The 24,599-nt window shown below is 34.7% G+C and overlaps 4 protein-coding genes across 7 annotated transcripts; 3 read left to right on the top strand and 1 right to left on the bottom strand.

The window, feature by feature from the left end:
* The first annotated feature begins 344 nt into the window (after positions 1 to 344).
* On the top strand, positions 345 to 7,977 carry LOC130826249 (cellulose synthase A catalytic subunit 3 [UDP-forming]-like). Its single transcript, XM_057691840.1, has 14 exons — positions 345 to 719; positions 1,282 to 1,477; positions 1,559 to 1,773; positions 1,864 to 1,933; positions 2,247 to 2,439; positions 2,578 to 2,844; positions 2,954 to 3,299; positions 3,391 to 3,528; positions 4,340 to 4,465; positions 4,552 to 4,764; positions 4,864 to 5,116; positions 5,896 to 6,098; positions 6,199 to 6,549; positions 7,034 to 7,977. Exons 1-14 carry the CDS (start codon positions 699 to 701, stop codon positions 7,616 to 7,618), a joined length of 3,177 nt encoding a protein of 1,058 aa, XP_057547823.1. The 5' UTR covers positions 345 to 698; the 3' UTR covers positions 7,619 to 7,977.
* Positions 7,978 to 9,047: 1,070 nt separating this feature from the next.
* LOC130826248 (uncharacterized) lies at positions 9,048 to 9,813 on the bottom strand. Its single transcript, XM_057691839.1, has one exon. It carries the CDS (start codon positions 9,692 to 9,694, stop codon positions 9,332 to 9,334), a length of 363 nt encoding a protein of 120 aa, XP_057547822.1. The 5' UTR covers positions 9,695 to 9,813; the 3' UTR covers positions 9,048 to 9,331.
* A 1,309-nt stretch (positions 9,814 to 11,122) lies between these two features.
* Positions 11,123 to 16,456, top strand: LOC130826247 (zinc finger AN1 and C2H2 domain-containing stress-associated protein 11-like). Its single transcript, XM_057691838.1, has 3 exons — positions 11,123 to 12,126; positions 14,046 to 14,826; positions 15,466 to 16,456. Exons 1-2 carry the CDS (start codon positions 12,028 to 12,030, stop codon positions 14,820 to 14,822), a joined length of 876 nt encoding a protein of 291 aa, XP_057547821.1. The 5' UTR covers positions 11,123 to 12,027; the 3' UTR covers positions 14,823 to 14,826; positions 15,466 to 16,456.
* Positions 14,765 to 24,246, top strand: LOC130826245 (transcription factor bHLH155-like). 4 transcript variants are annotated; one of them, XM_057691837.1, is made up of 11 exons: positions 14,765 to 14,805; positions 17,521 to 17,631; positions 18,388 to 18,585; positions 20,234 to 20,312; positions 20,390 to 20,431; positions 21,064 to 21,123; positions 21,332 to 22,468; positions 22,557 to 22,658; positions 23,002 to 23,106; positions 23,359 to 23,481; positions 23,574 to 24,246. In XM_057691837.1, the coding sequence occupies exons 2-11, from the start codon at positions 17,531 to 17,533 to the stop codon at positions 23,667 to 23,669; spliced, it is 2,043 nt and encodes a 680-aa protein (XP_057547820.1). In that variant the 5' UTR covers positions 14,765 to 14,805; positions 17,521 to 17,530; the 3' UTR covers positions 23,670 to 24,246. The 4 variants fall into 4 exon arrangements, 2 of the variants coding, with proteins under 2 accessions (XP_057547820.1, XP_057547819.1); XM_057691836.1 differs by lacking the exon at positions 14,765 to 14,805 and adding an exon at positions 16,707 to 16,833 and having other exon boundaries at positions 23,574 to 24,245; XR_009047043.1 differs by lacking the exons at positions 14,765 to 14,805; positions 23,574 to 24,246 and adding an exon at positions 16,707 to 16,833 and having other exon boundaries at positions 22,772 to 23,106; positions 23,359 to 23,403.
* Positions 24,247 to 24,599: the final 353 nt, after the last annotated feature.

Here is a 24,599-nt window from a genome sequence, read left to right as displayed (position 1 = left end):
TGGAATTTTCTTAAAAAAGTGTTGGATGCTACCATGTACAATTTCCCTTTAATAAATTCCCAAGCTTATGAGTAAAAACAAAAGAATCACCCAAAAATCTTTATGTGTCACTCCCATCTTATCCGGTTATTATATTTTAGAATATTTAAAAATTAAGTTTTATCACGAAAAACAAATGTTACCTTTCATAAATATCTTAAAATTTTGATTTTTTTATCTAATTATCTCATTTTCTCATCATAAGAAAATTCGAGATTATCTGAGTAAAAACTTGCTCCACACCCAAATGAATGACCAAAAATGGATTAATAATTTATTTTCTACTACTGGGTTGTCATTATTTTTTACTTCTACTGTCTACTGAAAAAATCCAAAAATCCTCACTCTCTCTCTCTCTCTCTCTGTCGGTGTGATTTTCGATGCAATAATTAAATTCATTCCAACAAATATTTCTTCAATAATAATCTTCTTTCCTTACTTCCCTACATTACTCTCTGTCCCCTATTCCTCTTCTATCTAACTCTCTCTCTTTGGGGGAAGGTCGGCTACATTGGACTGCCGACACTATTTTACACTGAATATTCTTTCTTTGAGTTTCTGGATCTTAATCTATCCTTAATCTTATTGGGGTTAATGAGGATTGATTGAATTCATCTGGGTTTTTTTAGATCTTGCTTCTGATTACAGATTCAGTGATAATGGAGGAATCAGAACATGGGGTTAGTATTTCCTTTTGCTTTTGATTTTGTTAAAATAGAATTCCCATTCATCAACATTTCATATTTTAATTATCTGTTATTGATTTTTAGTTTTTAGGGATTGCTCAATTGCCTTCCTTATCTTGGATGATTATGGGATTTTCTGATTTTTAAAAAAGATTATTACTACTAGAAATGAATAGTACTACAATTTAAGTTGATCTGGATTTTCAGAAATTTTAGAAATATTGTAACTTAAACTGAATGTCTGAATCACTAGTAGCTTTGATTTTGCTGAATTATGTACCTGGGTGTGAAATCTGAATCAATTGTAGTTCAACCCATCAACAATCAGTGAAGTGATTTTAGAATCAGATGTGATTTAAGTGATTATTATGATGATTGGATGACTGGATTTATGTGATTAAGCTTGAATCCTACTATTCATACTGTGATCAACGAAACCCTTGACTCTTGCTTGGCAAAACTTGTTCATGCTTCATAATTCTATGGATCTGGTAATGAAAATTGATTTGTGTTTAATTGGGTTCTTATTAATTCTGAATTGGTTCTGTTTTTCTAGCTTAAATATGGAAACCAGATAGGTGAACAAGTCTGTCAGATCTGTAGTGATAAAATTGGCACAAATGTAGATGGAGAGCCTTTTGTTGCCTGTGATGTTTGTGCCTTCCCTGTTTGTCGTCCTTGTTACGAGTATGAGCGGAAAGATGGCAATCAATCTTGTCCACAATGCAAGACAAGATACAAGCGGCTAAAAGGTGGGTCGAATTAACGTTTTGGTATCTCTTATTGTCATGAAATTAGTGTTAGAAAATGATGGCCTTGGTTCTTATGTACAGGTAGTCCTGCAATTCACGGGGACAAGGTTGAAGGTTATGATGTTGACGATTTCAGTGACATCAATGAGCCAACGGGTAATGCAATCTCGAAGAAGCCTCAGGAGAGAATGCTTGGTTGGCATATGAACAATGGACAATCAGGGGAGCTTGGTCCCCCTAGCTATGATAAAGAGGTTCCTATGAGCCATATTCCTCGGCTGCCAAGTGGGCGCACGGTATTTAGACTTGTATACTTTTGACTTTGTGTGCTTTGTTTTTGTTGAATGGCTTATTATGCTGATGGAGTGTTTTATGATGCTGCTTAGATTTCTGGAGACCTATCAGCTGCATCCCCGGAACGTTACTCCATGCCTTCGCCTGGAGCCAGCACCGGAGGTAATGATAATAGCTTACGTTTCCGAAATTTGTTGTCAAATCATGTGCTTTGCAAAAATGGCTCATTAAATTATGTGAATTTCGTATTCATGTGAAGTTGCTGATGATGTTTGCTGCCAAGGGTACTCGGAAACAATCTCCTCTTTGTTATCGTTAATATCCTTATCATTAATAAGGATAAGATTGCGTACATCCGAATCATCAAACTCCACCTAGGTGGGAGCTACTTGATGGCATTGGGGAGATGGAATGTGATATGATGTGCTTTGTTGTATAATGTGTTTACATTTTTGCGGAATAATTTTGTTTGCAGCAAATATTAGATTGTCAAGGGAATTCGCTTCTCCTGGATTTGGAAATGTAGCTTGGAAAGAAAGGATTGATGGTTGGAAAATGAAGCAAGAGAAGAGTACAGGTCCTCCAAGTGTTAGTCATGCACCTTCCGAGGGAAGGTTTGCTCATGATTTGGACGCTAGCACTGATATTGCTATGGACGACCCACTATTGTGAGTTTTCTCGTTGGCATTGTTTTTATAGGTTTTCTGTGCCTGTTTTTAGTGTCATCAATCAAGATCACAAATTCAGTTCTACTGATGTCGGATGTTGTTTGCTGAATTATGTTTTCCTTCACTTGATAAATGCAGAAATGATGAAACTCGCCAACCGTTGTCAAGGAAGGTTCCCATTCCTTCATCCAGAATTAACCCATATAGGATGGTGATCGTTCTGCGACTTGCTGTTCTTGGTCTTTTCTTGCACTACCGTATTACAAACCCAGTGCCAAATGCCTATCCTTTGTGGTTGATTTCCGTCATTTGTGAGATATGGTTTGCAATATCTTGGATTCTGGATCAGTTTCCTAAGTGGCTTCCTATCAATCGTGAAACTTATCTTGACAGGCTGTCACTCAGGTACCATGCTGACTTTGTATAAGCTTCATGATTTATGTTCTCTACAGCTTTATTATAGAATTTTATGATATAATTCTAGTTCTTACGGTTCACTTATCTCTTTGTAAAGGTATGATCGTGAAGGGGAACCATCACAGCTGGCCGCCGTTGATATTTTCGTCAGTACTGTGGACCCGTTGAAGGAACCTCCTCTTGTCACTGCCAATACTGTGCTATCCATTCTTGCAGTTGACTATCCTGTTGACAAAGTTTCTTGCTACGTCTCTGACGATGGAGCAGCTATGCTGACATTTGAAGCTCTTTCGGAGACATCAGAATTTGCAAGAAAATGGGTTCCTTTCTGTAAAAAATATGAAATTGAGCCACGAGCTCCAGAATGGTATTTTGCTCAAAAGATCGACTACCTCAAAGATAAAGTTCAGACTACTTTTGTGAAAGATCGCAGGGCTATGAAGGTAAGAATAACATTTCCCATGTTCAAGGTTTTGCATTTTGATTGTTAATTTTGCTTTACATGATAGGTTTTCTTGATTATTTTCCCTGCAGAGAGAATATGAAGAGTTTAAAATCCGTATCAATGGCCTCGTTGCCAAGGCACAAAAGGTCCCAGAGGAAGGATGGGTCATGCAAGATGGGACTCCTTGGCCTGGAAACAATACCAGGGACCATCCAGGAATGATACAGGTTTGTCTTAACTTATTCACTGGAATTAACTTAAATAGTTGAATATGAAGCTTATTAAAATCCCAAGGCTTGTTGAAATTGTACCCCTACAAGAGAAGAAACTAAACAAACTATTCCGGAGAGGAAAATTATGCTTTCACTTCTCCTTGTAAGTTGTAACAATTTTTAGGGTTATTACATCTTGTTTTGAGCACCTTGAAGTGAACACACTCTTCACTTATGAGTTCCATCAGTGAGAAGATAATCAGGCAGAAGAAAATTTTAATCTTTTTCCAATGAAAAACAAAGTTTTGGATTGTATGGGGTAGTTTTACAAAGATGTCTAAATTATTTAAGTCTAGTGGCCAACTTTTCTTCCTGTTCTTCTCACGGGTTTATTGCTGAAAGATGTTATACTGTTGTAAACATACGTTAACTTTAGCAGCAGAAGGGTTCTGTCTGCTTTACTTTATATGGTTGGAAAGCCTCGGATTCTATTGTGCTGTCAGGATTGGGGTTGAACTTCTAGTTAGCTTTTTTGAGGTTGATGTTAGTTAAGGCTATGTTACTCGGACTCTTGATTTTGCGTCACGTACCCGCGTCCGATCCTTGATACTCGGACATTAATATGACACTACACTTAGGCACTTCATTTTAGGCGTAAAATTGAATATTTAGACGTATCCAACACTTGGACACGTACCAACATCCGGCATCGATACTTGAGTCCAAGTAACTTTAAGTTAAGGTGTGGAAGTTGTTGTTTAAAACTGTTGTTTAGTTGCCCCTCCATCTACTTTAGTTTCATAAATTATATGGGTGTTTCCTGCAGGTTTTCTTAGGCCAGAGTGGAGGACTTGATACAGAAGGTAATGAACTTCCACGTTTGGTTTATGTATCTCGTGAGAAACGTCCTGGGTTTCAGCATCACAAAAAAGCCGGTGCTATGAATGCTCTTGTAAGTAGTCACCCACTTAACCTCAGTTCCCTTCTTTCTTCCTTCTGGGATGTGTATTTTATGTCTTCAGTTTATTCCCCCTGCAGGTTCGTGTCTCAGCCGTGCTCACAAATGGTCCATTTCTATTGAATCTTGATTGTGATCATTACATAAACAATAGTAAAGCTTTGAGGGAAGCTATGTGCTTTATGATGGATCCAAACCTCGGGAAATATGTTTGCTATGTCCAATTTCCACAAAGGTTCGATGGAATTGATAAAAATGATAGATATGCTAACCGTAACACTGTCTTCTTCGATGTGAGTATTATTACATCGTGTATTTTTGATGCTATTTGTTATTGTTTTATCTTCGTGTTTCTTACTCTCTGCCCAAACTTCTACCTTTTTATATATTAGATCAACTTGAGAGGTTTGGACGGTATCCAAGGTCCTGTTTATGTGGGTACAGGATGTGTCTTCAACAGAACAGCTTTATATGGTTATGAGCCTCCTGTTAAGCCAAAGCCCAAGAAGAAAGGAATTTTCTCTTCGTGTTTTGGTGGTTCTAGAAAGAAATCAAGCAAAAAAGACTCCAAAAAGAAAGCGAATAAACATGCCGACCCTACCATACCAATTTTCAATCTGGAAGATATCGAGGAAGGTGTTGAAGGTATTGTAGTTCGTTCATTTAATTTATTTTCGTCAATATTTAACCTGTATTGTTCAAATTCATTGTTTTTTTAGTTATGTTTAGTGAAAAGTCGCTCGTTTTGTTTGAGATCATAGTTCCTTTTTAAAAATATATGCTACTATGAAGTAGTGGCACACAAATAAGAAGGAAAAAAAAATATTTAACCTTTGCATCAAGTGTATAGAGGGAAAGAAAAAAATATTTGATGTGCGACAGTGAGGTGAATACTGTCATTTTGAAAACATCTCTACATAATTTACATAAAGACTTCTCATAAATTGTGTTACCAGGGTAATGTATTAGTGGAGGAGTAGAGGTGTTTAACAGGTCGGGTCGGGTCACATTTTAATGAACCCATTAGCGGGTTGGGTCAATAATGGTCGGGCCATTGACTGGACTTGGTGTAAAGGGTCGGGCTGGGCCGGGTAGGATTATTATAAGAATTGGTTGCTAAAAAAAGTTTACCACTTTTTAAAAATATTATTATACGATATTATTATATACATAGGTGGGTCGACCAAACGGGCCATAAAGTAGAATAAAAAACTGTTATATACACATTTAAAAAACAAGTCAAAGTGGGTCGGGTTTAAACAGGCTTTGATCCACCCCGCCCCATTTAAATTTTGACCCGAACCGTCTCGCCCCGGCCCGTTGAACACCTCTAGTGAGGAGCGAGGACTGTGATCAATGCCTTTCCTATAATTCTACTTGAGCCTTTTCCACGTGTAGCAAAATCTTAATCTCTGTTGTGTTAGGTGCTGGATTTGATGATGAGAAGTCACTACTTATGTCTCAAATGAGCTTGGAGAAAAGGTTCGGTCAGTCGGAAGTATTTGTGGCTTCTACTCTGATGGAAAATGGAGGTGTTCCACAGTCTGCAACTCCTGACACCCTCTTGAAAGAAGCTATTCACGTTATCAGTTGTGGGTACGAGGACAAGACCGAGTGGGGAGCTGAAGTATGTCGCTTCATCCTCCTTCATTTTTATCTGTCTCCTGCTTTCATCATTTTTTGTGCATCAACTGACTAACTTATCATTGATCGTTACTTCCGTGCAGATCGGCTGGATTTATGGTTCCGTTACAGAAGATATTCTTACAGGATTTAAGATGCACGCTAGGGGATGGCGATCAATCTATTGTATACCTAAGCGTCCAGCTTTTAAGGGATCTGCTCCTATCAACTTGTCTGATCGTTTGAATCAGGTGCTTCGGTGGGCTTTAGGTTCCGTTGAAATTCTTTTCAGTCGTCACTGTCCCTTGTGGTATGGTTATGGTGGACGGTTGAAATGGCTCGAGAGATTTGCTTATGTCAACACCACAATTTACCCACTCACATCTATTCCCCTTCTTGCATATTGTACCTTACCAGCTGTCTGTCTCCTTACTGGAAAGTTCATTATTCCACAGGTAACATAATTCGATTGACGCATCACTTCCCCCGTCTTACGTTATACTCTGTTGTTCTAACTTTAGGCCAAACTACCAAAACTTGTAGTTTTCCCTTTCAAAATTATGGTGATCTTTGACTCTTTATGATATTCCAATTTGTGCAACATTGGTTATGAACAGTGTCACATGATTCGCTAATTTTCTCGCGAATCGAAATAAGCGAATTATGGTCTGTTTTGGGCTATTCTCGGGCGAATTTGAGCGAATCGCAAATTTAAAAAGTGAATTAGCAAGCGAATTGGGTTACACTGGTTATGAACAAAAATTTAAAAGGGGAAAGTTATTCCAAATAGTTTGCGAGAAAGTACATTTAAAATTGTTTGAAGACTGCAAAAACTACAAAACGGTCATTTAGGATGAAAGTAGGGGAAAATTTTGGTATATGATGCTCGAGCTTCTACTTTTCTCGTTTTTGACAAACCATTTTTTTTTTTAATTGCAGATTAGTAACTTGGCTAGTATTTGGTTTTTGTCGCTCTTTCTTTCCATCTTTGCCACCGGTATACTAGAAATGAGATGGAGTGGTGTGGGGATCGATGAATGGTGGAGAAATGAGCAATTTTGGGTTATTGGAGGAGTTTCCGCCCATTTATTCGCTGTTTTCCAAGGTTTGCTCAAAGTTCTTGCTGGAATCGATACCAACTTTACCGTCACTTCCAAAGCATCAGACGAAGATGGGGATTTTGCTGAGCTTTACATGTTCAAATGGACAACTCTACTCATCCCACCAACTACTCTTCTCATCATAAACCTCGTCGGAGTGGTTGCTGGAATCTCCTATGCTATCAACAGTGGATACCAATCCTGGGGTCCTCTCTTCGGTAAACTGTTCTTCGCATTTTGGGTGATCATCCATCTTTATCCTTTCCTCAAGGGTCTCATGGGACGCCAGAACCGAACTCCTACCATCGTTGTTGTTTGGTCTATTCTCCTTGCGTCCATCTTCTCCTTATTATGGGTTAGGGTTGATCCGTTTACCACCCGAGTGACTGGTCCTGACATTGAACAATGCGGAATAAATTGCTAGACTGGTTCGATATCATGTCGGAGTTATTGGTCATTGGATCTAAATTTGCCATCGATATGCCTGAAGTTATTATATGTATAGACTGTTTTGAGCACATATATTATAGCCTCCCGTTTTTGCGTACCGAGCAGTTAAGTGTATTATTAGGAAATTAGCCGCCTCTTTTCATAGTTGATAAATTATTGTATTTGTATGATTTTGGCCATTAGGAGCTAAGAAGCCATGGAGTTTTAGTAGTATATTTTTTTAATTTTTTTCATCACAGTAAAATTTAAATACCAGTTTCCTGATGGTCTCTGTTGTACTGTATACTACACTTGAGTATATGATTGTATGAAATTGTTTATCTTTAAGATTAATCACCAAAGGCCATAAGCAACTTTTTTTTTTTTTTTTTTGATTCTCACAACGTATTTATCTTCTTTGATCGTCTACGGTCTAGTTCTTCTCAAAATTGTAATCATAACTTTTATGAACAGAAGATTCTGAGTATGATTACAATGACGAGAATATTAGTGCTTTCTTTTACATAAGAGGTTGTTTGTTATTACGGTCTAGTTATTACGGCCTATTTTTAAGGTTAATGTCTTACAATCGAGGGGTTGTGGGATCAGATTCTACTAGGAGCATCGTGAAGTTAGGGAATATATATATACTTTGATTTGTTTCATTACAGTATAATGTTAAATGGATTGAGCTCAAGTTATACCGATTAATTTGACTAATTCAATAGGGTTATAATTGATTATAGGACACTTTATTTTTCTAAACTAATTTAAAGCTAAATTAAGTTAAGAATTTAAAAGATTTTATTATATTAATTTTTTATAGATAAATAAAAAAATAATCGGGAGTAAATGTGTATCTTTTTTGTATGAATATCTAAATCTAAAGTTGTAAAAAGAAAATTCTAATGAGGACTAATCATCATACATTAGCGGAGAATTGTTGATGTTGGCTCAAAGATCCTTCAATGCTCCCGTTTTTCCTGTTTCTTCTTTTGTTGTGGGCCCCCCTTAACGGTCAGATTATCTGACTGGATTAGTTGACTAATTGCCAACCAACACCTGTGTGGCACTAATAACTTTGATAAAGCATCCTCGTTTTTCAAATGAAAGTGCTTGGAATTGTTATCAATCTTCAGATCATCATAAATATTTTATGAGGCTTGCACACAATAAAATTCACATAGGAAGGAGAGTTGACTGTATACAAATTTAATTAGACTCTATTGTAAGACCGATTGGCATAATATGAAGTTTAAGCTTATATGTTATTCAACTTCACTCTAATTCTTCGATGTGGGATCATATAGAATTATTTTTCTACAATAAGAAAACGAAAATTACTAACTGGCTATTATAAATTTGTTTGATTAACAATGAAATACTTCTATGTAGTTAATTTTATATTCCGGTGAATAGGAAATTTAGCAAATACAATCATTTACACCTCTATAATAAGAGTATTAGAAAAATTTAAGACACAACTAATATAATAAAATGTGGCCTTATAATTAGTAGTATCTTGTATTCATGCCACATGGTATGAATCTTGAAATTTGTCTCACTAGCTTAAAAATAGTTATAATAAGCTACAAACATTCCTTTAAATTCAAATTGCAAATCTACATAATATTTCTCACCACACCCAACCATAAAAGAAAAATAAAAAAAATAAAAAAAACTTACAAGATCTTGTATTAATGCCATTTTAACTTTTATTTTCTGGCTTTGCGTCTGATGGTGATGGTGATGGTGATGGTGATGGTGAAGGAGGAGGAGGAAGACCGCTATCGAGGCAACTCCTACAATTCCTTTCCACCCAACCTTCAATATCATGTTCTTCACTCCCACCAAGGTGTCTTCCTCCGCACACACGTGCAATGATCCCTGCTATCACTGCTACGATTGTTATCACCGCCAATACAACCACTAGTGTCTCTATTGAGCGGGTGTTGTACCGCTCGGTGTCCACCACCACCCGCGGTGGTGGTGGACCCACTATTGGTGGTAGTTCATCATTGCTTTCCCATCTTCTTACAATTGTTAACCATTTATTTGCATTTCTTGACATTATTAAAATTAAATTATATGTATGGTGTGAAATAGTAGTAGACTAGTAGTATGAAAAATGTGGATTTTTTGGAGTGTTGAGAACAATGGGAAGTAGATAAAGAGAGATGCACTAAAAGGATCCTCTAAAATGAATGTTTAAAGGATTATGGTGTAAGGTAGTATATTACCTTTTCATGTTGGCTTAGGTTTTTTTTTTCTTTTAAAATGTGATTATTGTTCGTTTTGTTTTTTTTTTTTTTTTTTTTTTTTTACTAGTATGTATGTCCCACATATTCCTTCATTTAAGGAATTATTCCTATTGGTGATAAGAGGTAAGGATGATGATTGGTGATATATGAGGTTTTAAAAGACTGACGATCTTTAAGGATTACATAGTTATAGTTATACTCAATTTATTTATAATATGGAGTTTGAAGATTTTAGACTCACATTAAAACTTATAGAGTTTGAACTAATGGGTTTTGATTTTATTCTTTTGACAAATTATGGGTCAACTTGATGTAAAATGGTTTAGAATACATTTATGGAATATATGAGTTCAAATGAATTTGATTGAGATGACAAAGGCAAATAGCTAAAACGTACTTCTCATATTGAACTTCTTAGTTGATTTGGTAAAGTAGCTCATACAAGTATCAAGTATGCCTTAAAAGTTTGAGAGTAGTTGGACATCTAACATTAACCCACACGTTTAATTCCCCGCTTGACTCTAATCTTATTCCTAAGTTTATGATGATAGTACTTCCTTTGTTTTATTAAATTAAAAATATTTTTCATTTTAATTCGTTTCACTTTATTTGAATTGTTTTTATTTTTGGATAATGTTTCACTATTTTTTTTAATTTCACTTATATATTTTAACTCTCTTTTAATTTCATCTACACAATTTATTTTATCTTTTTATTTATTAGCACTTTCTTAAAAATCCCCTTCTATCTCTTTGATTTAATTCTATCAAGACAAATTAGTATTATATTCTCTCTATTTCTTGAGAAAGCACCACATGATTCAAAGATAGGTGAGTTATTTAAATCATATAGTGTAAACTCAAATGTACGAAAGAGCAACTATTCAACTATAATTCATTTAATTTATAATAATTTATGACTATTATAACTTTTACGTATTTTTGTTATCAAAATCTCATAATAAATTATCAAAATAATATATTAATTTGCATAAAAAATCAGATATAACAATTATAATGAAACAAAGTGAGTAAAATTTAAATCTTTTTAGTAAGATTTGTCTAAGTATAGTTTTTTTAATTAAAAAAAGTATGATTTTTCTTTTTTCGAATTTGTTATGATGCATATTTTTATATATTAAAGTTAAAAGTTATTTTTATATATTAAAGTTAAATTTTTTTTTATATATTAAAGTTAAAAATTATCTTAAAAACTAAGAAAAATTAAAAAGTATTTTCCACGAAGATACAAATGCAGAGCTTAGCGACTAAATTTCACAATATGCTTATGCTACAAAGGTTCTTATTCCTCCCCGTGATCACCTCTTGAGATTTAGTTCTTGGAGGCCCCCTCTTGATTCTTCGGTGAAGATTAACTTTGATGCCCATGTCTCTCATAGGACTCATCGAGGATTGGGTGAGGTTGTTAGGGACAATTTGGGTAAACTCTTGTTGGTTGGTATTCGACAGGTAAAGGCTTTATGATCCCCTGAGATTAGTGAGGCTGCTGCAGCTCTTTTTGGTTTGAAGATTGCTATCCGGTTCGGTTATTGCCTTGTTCATCTAGAAGGCGACGTTATGAATGTGATTAGAGCCATTGATAAAAGGGTGTTCGGCCTTTCTCCCATTCATTTGCTTTATGATTGTATTATTTCACATATATCTAGGTTGGATGGGTTTTATTGTAGTTTTGTTGCTCATAATGGCAACATCCTTGCACATTCTATTGCTGGATGAGAAACAGAATTAACTGACAAGAAAATCTTCATAAATTCTTTTTCCAAGAGCTTTTAGCCTTGACTTTAATGTTCCAGGTTTTGTTTTTTAAAAAAAAATGCAGTGGTTGAATTGATCAACCGAAAGGCCAAAACAAGGACTTTTCTTCCTCCTATTCCTGGATCCTCTCCTCCGTTTATACGCGGAATCGGGAATTCGTCGGAGGAATCCAATTCCCGATTTACGCCGCCTTAAGTTCTGTTTTTTTTAAAAACCCTCTTCAGTTCCCACTCCATTTTTCCATTTTCTTGAACTTACTCTGTTTTCAAATCATTAAAATTGCAGAATTCTTACTCGAATTTCCATTGATTTTAGTACGAGACAACAAATAAATTGGTACAATTCATTATTTTTTGACGAGGTAACATATGGGAACACCTGCATTTCCAAATCTTGGAAAACATTGTTCTGGTGATGATTGTAAGCAAATTGATTTCCTCCCTTTCACTTGCGACCGCTGTAATCAGGTTTTTTTTATCTCTTTTAATCTTGAAATAAAAATCTGGGTTTTTAATATTGATGCATAATTTTATCTGTTTTGGGATTTTGATTGATTGTAAGAAGTGATTTGTTCTTTTAATCTTTGATTTGTTGTGGATTTTTTTGTGTGGAGGGTGCAGTAGTGTTGAATTGTTAGGATTTGTGAGTGATATTTCCTATTTCCCTTTTGTTGTTCTATTGTGTTTGTAGTATGTAAATATTGTTAAAATTGAAAAATGCTGAATTTGTTGTACAGTTGTACCAGACCGTTCGCATAATTTTTCCAAAAGAAGGCAGATAATACAGGCAAATTTTACCCTGTATTGCTGGAAAATGTGCTTTAGTACTCGGACCAATAGCCTTTAAGTCAACGGTGACAGTTGACACCTTCATTGGTGAAATCATTTTAAAATGCTCATATAACATATAAAATATATACCCTATTCAATGTATGACAATGTGTATTACCATGTGATCTACCAAAATAATATGCTGTCAATTGACAGCATTGCAATATACTAGATCCGCCCCTGGAATGAGACACTGTGATGGGAGAATAGGATTTGTATTTATGCCTTGTTAAGTTGTAGGATTGTTAGTAGAAGTGATACTGATATTATGTATTAATACTTATTTGGAGGAGCTTTAGTTCTGAAGTTCCTACATAACCCCATCCTCTGTAGGTTTGTAAGTGGTAGTGATGGCCACCTTGAGTCTTGTCATAGGTTGAACTAAAAAAAGCTAAAGTTAGCATTTGGTTAATATGTTAATTTGTAGCACATTGCTATATTGAATCAACATGAGTTGTTGGTGTATGAAAGAAACTTTGCTTCTTTGTCCTGACCTATGATTTCTAAGATGGTTTTATTCACTAGAACCAAATGAGTTTAAGTTGTTTCTTTGTTTTACTTGAGTGGAATCAGCTATATGGATTTGTTGTCTTAATATGACATTATGACTTGATCAAGGGCACAATCTGAAATCCTAGATCCCAATGTCATAATGCCTTTTAGACATGCCTTAAGTATTTTTGTCTCTAGTAAGTTCAAGAAATATTACTGGTGGCCTATCATTGGAGTTGGTTTCACCATACCTCTTTTCGGTTTTCATGTTTAACTAGCCCCTCGCAGAATAGATTATCATGGGTTGTTTGAATTTATACGTGTATAAGATTCGGATAATTATTTGTTATTTTGAGCAGATTTATCTTTGAATATCTTTGCTTTAACTACTCACTAGTAATAAGTCACAAGTCATCGGTATAAGTCACTACTTCCTTTTCAGGCAGGCATTGACATCTTTATACAACAATCAAATAATTACCATGCTTTGTTTATACGTCTATGAGTTACTCTCTACATAAAGTGACTAGTCGATTGAAAAACTTGTTAATGGGAAAAGGTTAAATGGAGAGCGGTTCTCTACGGAACCTCTATGAGAGGAGCAAGAGGGACCCACAACAGAAGTGGTGTTACAATAGAGCCCTTCTGTCAGTGGTTTGATAGAGAACCGTTTGTCAGATAGCCTTTCACTTGTCAATGCAGTATTCTTATTGATCTGCATTAAGAATTATGGGTCCAACTATTTCTTTTTAACTGGAATTGGAATAACTGCTTTTCAAAAGTCTGGATTCCAATTCATGGCCTTTTATTACAGCTTATTTCCTATTGTGAGTTTCTTTTTTCTTTAATTTATACAAATTAAGCTTGTTTGATCTCCATCTTTGTTTACTTGTGTTGATGGTCTCACAACTGTGGCAAAACAATATGCTTATGAGATCAATTGTATGGATTTGTGCATATTCCCCTAGATTTTGGACTCAATTTATGTTTTAGCGGACATTATGTGCTTAGCAACTCGGTGTCTACATTGATGCTTAACCTATTGATTTTGATTTTTCTTCTAGGTATTCTGCCTTGAGCATCGAAGCTATAAGCAGCACCAATGTCCTCATGCTGACCACCAAGGTGTCACTGTCTTCATTTTCCCACTTTGTGCTAAAGGAGTTCGCTTGATTCCCGATGAAGACCCAAATATCTCTTGGGAGTCTCATGTCAACACTGTATGCGACCCATCAAATTATGAGAAAGTAACTAAGAAGAGAAAATGCCCTGTTGTTGGCTGCAAGGAAATTCTTGTGTTCTCTAATACAATCAAATGCAAAGACTGTACCACCGATCACTGCTTGAAACATCGATTTGGGCCTGACCACAAGTGTGATGGCCCCCCAAAAGCCAGCACTGGGATTCCATTCATGGGCCTCTTGAATAGCAGAAGTAAAATGGAAGTGGCACGGCCCAATAGAGCACCAGTCCAATCATCATCGTCAGTGTGGTCCTGGTTTTTAAATGCTGCTTCATCAGCACGAGCCTCAGCTGAAGCAGGAATAGCTAAATTGAGTAGTGAATTTAATCAGGCACTTCAGGTGGGGCAATGCAGTAAAAGTAGCACAAGCACTGGTGGACCTGGGGGACAGGAAGTGTGCCCACAGTGCAACTTGAGGTTTGCATCAATTACAGCCCTTGTAGAGCATGTGAAAAAAGTTCATGAAAGAAGTAATAACCGCCATAGTGTTAAGAAGTTGTCAATCGATGTATGCCCTAAATGCAGCAGAGGATTTAAGGATCCCGTGGCTCTAGTTAACCATGTTGAGAAGGATCATGGAGGTACTTCAAGGGCTTAGAAAGGTTCCTTCTTTTCCTTACTTTCATATTCTTGTCTCTTGAGGTTGATCTGATCATGTTTTGAATGGTTGTAAAGTTGTTAATGCATAGTAATTTATGCTGATTTTGGGATCCCATTTTTGGGTTAGAGAACATATGTATTAAGGTCCATTTTGTATTGACATCAGAAAGATTTTTTACCTCTTCTTCATATGTTTTCTATAAATTACAAATTCAAAGTGTACATTGGACATATATAAAAAAGAATGGAAATTTAATTGAATGTATTCTAGTTTATGTCTTCGTAAGTTGTTGTATCGATTATGCATTCGTTAGTGCTATATTTGGGAATGATAATTTCATTTGTAAATGTAGAATTTACTCAAGTTAAGTGTTTGACAAATAAAAAAAAAAAAAATCAAATTTAGACTTGAGCCAATTTTACCATTGTTTTGAATGTAGTCAAAGTTGAGAATTTAAGAATAAATTTCCAAACCTTATCATTCTCAAATTCTATTTACAATTTGAAATGAATTATTTGTTCCCGAATACAACCTAGTAGAACTATTGTGGTAATCTGTAATTGATGTCTCCACTATTTTCTTAACTCTTAAGATTATTTTCTTGAGTATGAACTTTGAATGCAGTTTTAAATCTTCATAGGTGGTATATAGTTTTATGACTCACGATCCTAAAAGTTAAAAAGGTACGAGTACTGATTGTCCCACTTCCTATATGTTTTTAAATGTAGAGTATTGGTTGATGTAAGTCACTATTACTGTTAAAATAGGGTCAAATAAATGTTGTTGGCGATAATTTCTGGGTTGATGTGTTTTGTTTATTAAGGCTGACATTGTTGTCTCTATTAAGCTGCCACCTCTTGTGCCATCTAAAATGTCACTTCACATGCCATCTAGCTGGGTAGATAACTTAGTGGGTAGATGTAGGACTATCTGATTGGATGATAAAATGACCTATAATTCTATCAAATGTAAGCCATATTAGAGAAAACAAGATACAACGTTTCATTGCCATAGTGCCATTAAGTGGCTCCTACTAAAGTGGGGTTGGGAGGTCGGATGTATGCAATGTTACTCTTGTTTTTGATAACAAAGAGGTTGTTTCCGCTTGACCCTTAATAGTAAACATATCTGCAATTTCACATAAACTAAAAGTACATATGCTTTAATGAGTCATGTTAATATAGTTCATTATAATTGAATATCAAGGATTTGGTTGTGTTCAAGGAACAAGATAAGTATGTCACAAAGTGTTGTATAGGACTATTTTATAAAAGTTAATCATTTTGATAGTCTAAATGAAATTTCAATATGTTGTATCCATGTTTGTCCAGAATTTAACATTGGTAATTGGGGTAAGATGAAAAGACAGAGCTTCAAGAGTTTAATTGTATATTGTGTGGGTTCAGGATCATCTTTGATTGCTGATTCTCTCAGTCCTTGTCATGATTCCTCTTGTGAATCAGTTTACACTTTGTATTTGTTTTAGTTTTTTCTGTTTTTCTATAGTTAATAGCCTGGACCCACATGATATATTTGATTGGCTAATGCTAAACAATTGAGTTTTTACTATTAGTTGGTTGATATGAGCATAATCAGATTAAGTATTGGGAATAAAATACTCCTAGTTGGATAGAAAAGACAAAGTCCAAGAGTCTAGATTAGCTGCATGACACATCATCATACTTATTAAAAAAACCACAAAGATGTGTCCACTAACACAAACAACCAGACCAATATAATACAATTTAGTGGAACTTGAAGGAAGAAAAGGGGCGATATGAAACCGCAAGCATAGCTGTTTTTACTTTTAAATACAAGTAAAAAGAAAATTTAAGCCTATAAGAAGAAAGCATACCTGTATAAGACATGTCTTTTCTATTCTATATAAACGGAATAAATCACTACAAGATCTACCCCATCAACCTTTTTCTTCCTCTTATTTACTTTCTTTTTTTATTAAACTGTTTCTGGTTCTACAAAATTGTCAGCCTGTTCCTTTTCTACTCAGGTAAACCAAACTCCATATTTTCTGCTCTTCTACTATTTACTCCCTTCGTTCCTTTGAATTTGCTATATAACACCCGAAAACTTTGATCTAATATAGCTTTTACTAGTTAGTTTTTCTTCTGTTATAATATCAAGGATTATGAAGTATATCTATATCTATATATATATATATATATATATATAACTCAAGAAGGATATATGAATATATCTATTTATAGTTTGTATATGCTTGTGTGAGTAATTGCAAACGGGTTCTCAGACCATTGACTTGGAGAAAGTTGAGTAAATTATGCAACACAAATTGATCATATATGAAATTTGTATAAATGTAATCTTGATCTTGATTTTGCTAAGACTCAAATTATTTTTTTAGTGATAATATTGAAACTAATTTTTTACCTCTTTCTATGACTCCTGTCTGAAGAAAATGTTATTTCTTAGATCTTGAATGATATATAATTGTTAGGTTTTTGTAATAGTGTTAGTTTAAAGTATATCTTATATGAAAATTAAAAGAATGAAATAATAGTCTGTTTTGTTCATGATCAAGAGATAGATTTCTTATCATTAATTTGCACTATTTTTCACCTAAGAATTTACTTATAAACTTATTTTTCCTAAACTAAGCATCTAATGGATATTCTAGAATAAATTTTGAGTTTTGTTCACAAAAGTCTTTTAATTTCAGATCTGGGTAGATGGAAACTGTTACATTAAGGCAGTTGCTGAATCATATATGCACTGATTCACAATGGAGCTATGCAGTGTTTTGGAAGCTTCATCAATTTGACAATCTCAGGTAACATGCTGTCTTCTATCGGGTTAAAAATTTCTTTACCCTAATGACATTATGTGCTCTCACCTAGTTAGGGTTTAGAGATTAAATGTACGCAACCTTACTCATGTAATAACAAAAAAGGTTATTATTGATTGGATCCTTGATAGAAAACATCATATGTAATTTTACATAAAGAAGAAGTTTCGGGATTCATGACAAAAGTTCGTGTAATTTGATGTAGGTGGAACCAACTCAACCAAAAGCTTAAGCTGATGGTTGAAGCCCCAGGATATGTTATATACTCTAACACGCCCCCTCACACGAGAGCCCTTTGGGCTAGAAGTGTGGATGCAACACATGTTCTCCTCATACATGGTGCTCAATATTCCACTTTGAATGAGGGGTGGTTGAGATTCGAACCCGTGACCTTTTGTCACATTGGCTTCTGATACCATGCAAGGAACCAACTAAGCTTTTGGTTGAAGCCCCAGGATATGTTATATACTCTAACAGTAGGAGTAGTTAATGTTTGATTTATGTTGAATATTTATACTTTTTGTTTCTTGCAAGTAATCCTTAGAGATATGAATAGCATTTCCATATGTTAATCCATTGCTTAATAACTGTAATTGAAAACATTTACAAGAATTTATTTTAATCATGTTTAGTCTTTCCACAATAATTCTAACTATAATTACTATATTTAGCTTATTTCTTTTGTTAAAGTCAACTCCTTTAGTATCACAAATCACAATAACAGTCAGCTGCTTTCATCAGGTTTTTCATGTATGAAGATGGGTATTGTGATTGTGACTCCCAAAAGTCACAACTTCCAAGACAAGTATGCAATTCTATGCAAGAAGCTTTTATAACATCTGGACTTGGAACAAACTTTGATGATGTACATTTCCTGAGATGTCCTCTTTGTTCTGCAATTGCTGCTATGTCACATAGTCAATATCTGCAAGGGGAAGGGTACATCTTTGACCTAGCCTTACTACTTCATCTCTTAGTTTTTTTCTTGTAATATTGACTTTTATGATCAATGTTTGAAACTTTTGACTGCCAATATTCAATATATGTTAATGCTTTACTTCTATTTTACTTTTATTAATTACTAAAAATAAAAGTACCATACAAAATCTACTTCTATTATAAGTTTTACTTCTATTTTTTAATTGACCTTGTGGGAACTTATTAGCTACTTTGGTATATACCTTATTTTCAAGATCAACAACTTTGTTACATACCCTCTTATTTTTCTAGATACTCCTAAATTCACCTTTCTATTTTTTCTTTGAGACCTTTTCCTGGTATGGTCACCTTGGTTTGAACTATATACATTTACTTTTTTATTGGAGGATAAACAACTACTTAAAGGATAGAGCTTTTTTTTTTTTTTTTTTTTTTTTTTTTTTTTTTTTGTAATAAACTCTTCTTACACTTGGTTTTCTATGCCACCTTAAAGATAACTAATTTTATGAGAAATAAGTTTTAAAATAAATTTCGATAAGGTCAATAAGTTCCAATAAGTTAAACATTCAATCAACTTAAATCTTGCCCTAATCTGTTATTACATCTTATTACATCGTATTACGCCTAATATAGTTACGCATGGTATGCTTTGGTGGATCAAAAAATATTTCATTACCCCAATGTATTCAAATTTACACATCTTTACTCATGTTAGTGATAACAAAGAGGTTATTTTTGGTTGACTCTAGGTAGAAGATATCGTTTGTACCTTAATATAAATAAGAAGTGTACATGATTTAATGAGTCATTTTAAGATACTCTATTGTAATCTAAATCCAAAGTAGTTTTGGCCTTCTTGAAAATTGATTTGTATATGAAAAATTATTCTACCTTCTTTCGTTGATCATATTTTATAATTGATCAAACTGAAGAACTCATCCCAATATAATAATCTATCAAGTGAGTGAGCCCATTTGATATATAAATCCTTCATTAGTTTCCCACACAATTGATCCCCACAAGGCCTAATATTCTCGTTGGTCATGGATACATTGGTAACTACCACGTTGGTCACATCAAGATTAAGCACGGCCACTACTTCGTTTGGCCACCAATCTAAATTGGCTTTGATACCGATGCTATACAAATGGGAGAGCTAATCTAGAAAGATATAGCCTATTAGATGATGACTATCATTTCATCTATAAATTCGTCATCAATTTTCGACATAACCGACGTGGAACAAGTCCTACAACATGCAATGGGCTCAATCCATTGAAATTTTATTGTATGGAAGAAGCTGTCTTGAGTAATTAGCTAACTATAATATTAAAATAGTAGCTTGCATCTGAGTGCACCTTTAGTTTGTAATGTGCATTTGTGCTCATTTGTGAAATAAACAAGCATTTGAACTTTACCAATGAACTCAATCTATACTAAAAATGTACATTAGATGCACATACTGCAAAATACTTCTAATTACGCATATTAAGGAAGCTTTCCAAAACCGAATTATATAGGATATACTAGAGATTTCCTTTCATAGTTCACGCCTAACTTAAATATTAATCTTTGTCAAATATGAATACTAATTCTATGGAGTCAAGAGAGCACACCCACATTCATTTTATCTTGTTCGTTTCACCAGGATGGTTGGAAGAGTGGCACTTGCTGAGAGTGATATTTGGATTCATTCAGATAACGCTGAAATCATTTCTTTTTTGGGGGTAAGCTTTGATCTTTTATTTAGATGTGCATGACAATGATTTTGTGTACTTACAACTGCAGCCTTTTCTGTTAGCAGGATGCAAATGAGTGGCTTCTTCCTATAGCAGCTGGAATCAAGGTGAAATGATTTCTTCAGCTGGAAATTAAACTCTTAGGCTTGTTAGAATTGCATCGACAAACCCATCAGACGCAGAATCATAGCTTTCCCAGGGTCACGACAAGAATATCCCACTGGGTCTATCACCAGTACATTGTCCATTCTCAACTTAGACAAAGATTTAGAGCTTTTAGATAATGTACTACAATAAAAATGACTTATAATGATGCACACTTCTTATTTATGTGAAGTTGTTGATGTTTTCTATTATGGGTTAATTGGAAACAACCTTTTTGTTATTACAAGGGCAAGGTTGTGACTTCGTACATCCGACCCTCCAAACATTGCCTAGGTGGGAACTGCTTAATGACGTTGAGGTAATGAAATATTTCTATAAATCAATGGTACCACCACATATTGCTTAGTATAACACCAACAATGACCTCTTTTATTTTCTACAAGACGTAGATTATGATTGCAAGTATGCTGGAAAATTTGATCCTTAACTGATTACACAATCTAATATATGTGGCTTGAACTAAATTGATGTGAATTAAGCTATTTTGAACTACTTGTTTCTGATTCTAGTTCCAATTGGTAATACTTTTGTTGACGTCTTGGATTTACCGATTTTTTTTTTCCTTTCCCTGCAGACCACACTACTAGCACCTGTTTTACCATATGGAGTTCTGCAAGTGGGATCATTTGTAAAGGTGAATGATTATTAAGATTGTTTAACCAGAAAATCCAACAATTACATGAAAAATTAAGAATAGTCTATACAAATCATTTCTCTTGTGTTAAGGAACACAAAGTTGAAGAACCTTCATTCATAATTTTTCCATCCATATTGCTTTCGTTTAGGATTTTATTTCTTTCACGCATAAGAAATAATACCTTTTTTTTTTGTGAACTTAATAGGTTGGTGAAAGTCTGGCCATAGGCGCGGATATTAGAGATATTTTCTTCACTCTCGCTTGTGCAACAATTAGTCCCTTTCCCAATCACAACGATCCCCCCCCTATTTTCTCTTCAAATCGTAGACCAGAACCCGAAAATACTGATCAGACATCTTTCTTTTACAACAATATTGAACAAGCAGAATATCAAAATACAGATATAAATCTTACCAAATTCCTTGAAAATGAATTACCAACTGCTTGTCAACTAGTTCCATCCATGTTTGGAAATTTTCAATTGGAGGACTTTCCGTTCTTAATAGATGATCAGAATGTATTTTATCCTTACTCGGATATTAATGGTGAGCCAGATGTGCTAAATGAGTTTGTTTCTGCTGATATACCAGAGGCAACGGAAATGTGGATGCTTTCTTGCCTTGAAGAGCAATATTATGATACTCAAACACCAAACTTTGATGAGATAGACACTGATTTCGTCTCTGAACAAGAGAAATATTCACCAATATCTGCAGGAAGTCTAAATGAAAGCAAAAATTTCAAAGAGTTCCCAAGAGATTATGAACTACAAGGAGCACTTGTGCCGGCTTTCCGTTTAAATGATGATAGGGATTCACGGAACTCTAGCCCGGAAAATGCATACTCTGATAAAAATGTTTTTGGTTCATTAATGTTAGAATTTTGTCGACCTTTGGATGAAGATTTTGAACAAGAATATCTATTGGAAGATGTGTTGGCTAAATCATACTCTAATCAGTGCAATATCAGTAAATCCATAACCTCCTTAAAAGAAAAAACTCCTCTCATTCAGTTTCAGGATTCATGTGAAGCTACTGCTTCCGTCAGAAAGCATGATATTGTGTCTGTTCAAGGGCAATTCGATACTCTATTGGAGAATCAAAGCATTTTTTCTGAATTGCTACCTTCACCTTCATCATTCGAGAGCTTGGAAAGTGCAATTATTAAAGATGACCAACGACCACACTGCAGTTACGAGCTGCTTGGTAAGAATGCCAAGACGCCTAAACTTACAAAGGGCAAAGAAAAACCCAAAAATGGCGGTAGATCGAGGCCACGAGATAGACAACTCATTCAAGACCGGCTCAAGGAGTTGCGCATGTTGGTCCCGGATGGTGAAAAAGTGAGTTTCACCCGTTACCTTTTCTTATTATACTTGTTGCTATGGTTTTTTCTTTATGAACCCGAGATTTGAAATTTTGTTTTTTCAGAGTAGCATTGACGGGCTGCTAGATCAGGCTACAAAGCATATGAAGTTCTTAAAAACAGTGAGTGAACATGCCGAGAAAGTGAAGAATATTAAGGATCAAAAGGTACACAACTCCTTAAAGTTTTATGCATTAAAAAGCTTTTGATTTATGTATCTTGATAACACTATGAGCAGGCTTCAGACTCTACTTTAATTGCCTGCTTTATCATTATCAAGTTTTGATGTCTCTGATGGGATCATGATCGTGGGAAGTCGTTATAATTTGCAACTGGCTGAAGCTGGGAAGTGGGTGCCTAGTTTCAAGTTCTAAACTTCAGAAGTATCTCTGGAGCTGCTCTGTTGCTGATTTTGCAAAAATAAGATTCTTCCCTTGGCCCTAACCTCCTTTGAAAAATTGTTATTACAACCCCGTAAATGATATGTTTGAACTTTCAACAATGTTGCAGGTCGTTTCTGATAAAATGTCAAAGAATGGAGACGTTAAAAACGATTCTGAATCGTGTCCTATCATTGTGAAAGATTTGGAGCACTCTGGTCAATTTTTGATACAGGTATAGTTGTAATTGATGTTTGCTATTAAGAATCAATTATAAACTATCACTTTATTATCACAAAGGTAAGGTTGCATACATCCGAACCTCCAGTTGAGCCCCGCCTAGGCGGGAGACAAAAGTGGCATTGCGGTAATGGAATGTTGATTGTACCGGTACCATATAGAAGTAAAACTGTTTCTAATAGACCAAATTGTTTTCGAATCAATTTTTTTGGTTTTCTGATTGCACTTTTCTTACCTTTCGGAGCAGATGGTGTGCAATGATGAGGGTGTCTTCTTTGATATGGCGGAAGTCATGCACAAATTGAAATTGACAATATTGGAAGGAGTCATGGAAAATCGATATAACAAATGGGCATCCTTTACTGTGGAGGTAATTTGCTCTATTCTAGTTCTTCTGTACCCATAAATTCGACCCATGCTACAGTTTATAAAACTTTCATCTGTTATTCACATTTGGTACAGGCTTCAAAAGGGTTTAATAGCTTAGACATATTCTGGCCGCTGATGCGAATACTACAGCAAAACAGAAACTGGATGGCTGTTCAAAGGTGTCCGTAAATATGCGATAAAGATACCACAAGATGTTCCAACGACGATGTTGTCTAACTATGTACAGCTGCAAATAATGAAATGCGGCTATGAGATGAATTGATCAAAAGAAGGAATTTCTTCGTTATATGCAGATTGATGGCTATGTTAGAAGTTCTAGCCACTTTTCTCATCATGTGCAGGCTCTTAGGGCAAGGGATCTGCGACGAGCAACATGTGCCACTAGCCATATGCAACATTCTACCGTAAGGGGGCTTCCATAGTCACTTGTCGATCGAGTCACCTAGACCTAGCTACAAAACAGAAGAAGTCGTTGATTGATGGCGTAGGAAAATAGATGAGTCATCAGTGTTGAGTTCAGCAATTGTAAGTTTAGCACTAGTCTTCAAGTTATCATAAGAGATAATTTTATGGTATATGTAAGGATTTGTTTGCTCTTTGGCAACCTAAGCTTTAAATTTATAGGGCAAAAACCCAGGGTCGAATCTATGCTCAGTCAATGATGTCAACTGACAACATTCAACTTATATAAAATCATATATTTTAAGATATTAATGAATGTGCTGGTTAAGTTGGTAAGAGTTTTGCTATATGTTAGCATTAATTAGGGTTCAAAAATTATTAAGCACATTTTTAAAATATTATTTACATTATTTGATGTGTTTTAAATCTGCCACCACTAAAACCTATTTCATAAGTGCAATTCATTTCCACATTTGTATAATACGTACCTCAGACTTATCGATCTCAATTGATTTTTATTAAATTTATGAATTAAGTCATAATTTTAAAGTAACTGATTTTTTGTTATAAATAATAATACATTTGCGTAAATTATCAAATTATTTTGATTCTTTGAAGTAAAAGCTAGAGAGCTTAGTTTACACATAATAATAACTAGTATATATTAGTTTAGTGTATAATGATAATTAAAGTGCC

The sequence above is a fragment of the Amaranthus tricolor genome, chromosome 10 (genome assembly GCF_026212465.1).
Source record: "Amaranthus tricolor cultivar Red isolate AtriRed21 chromosome 10, ASM2621246v1, whole genome shotgun sequence".
Taxonomy (NCBI): Eukaryota; Viridiplantae; Streptophyta; class Magnoliopsida; order Caryophyllales; family Amaranthaceae; genus Amaranthus; species Amaranthus tricolor.
This window is presented reverse-complemented; position numbering and strand designations above follow the sequence as displayed.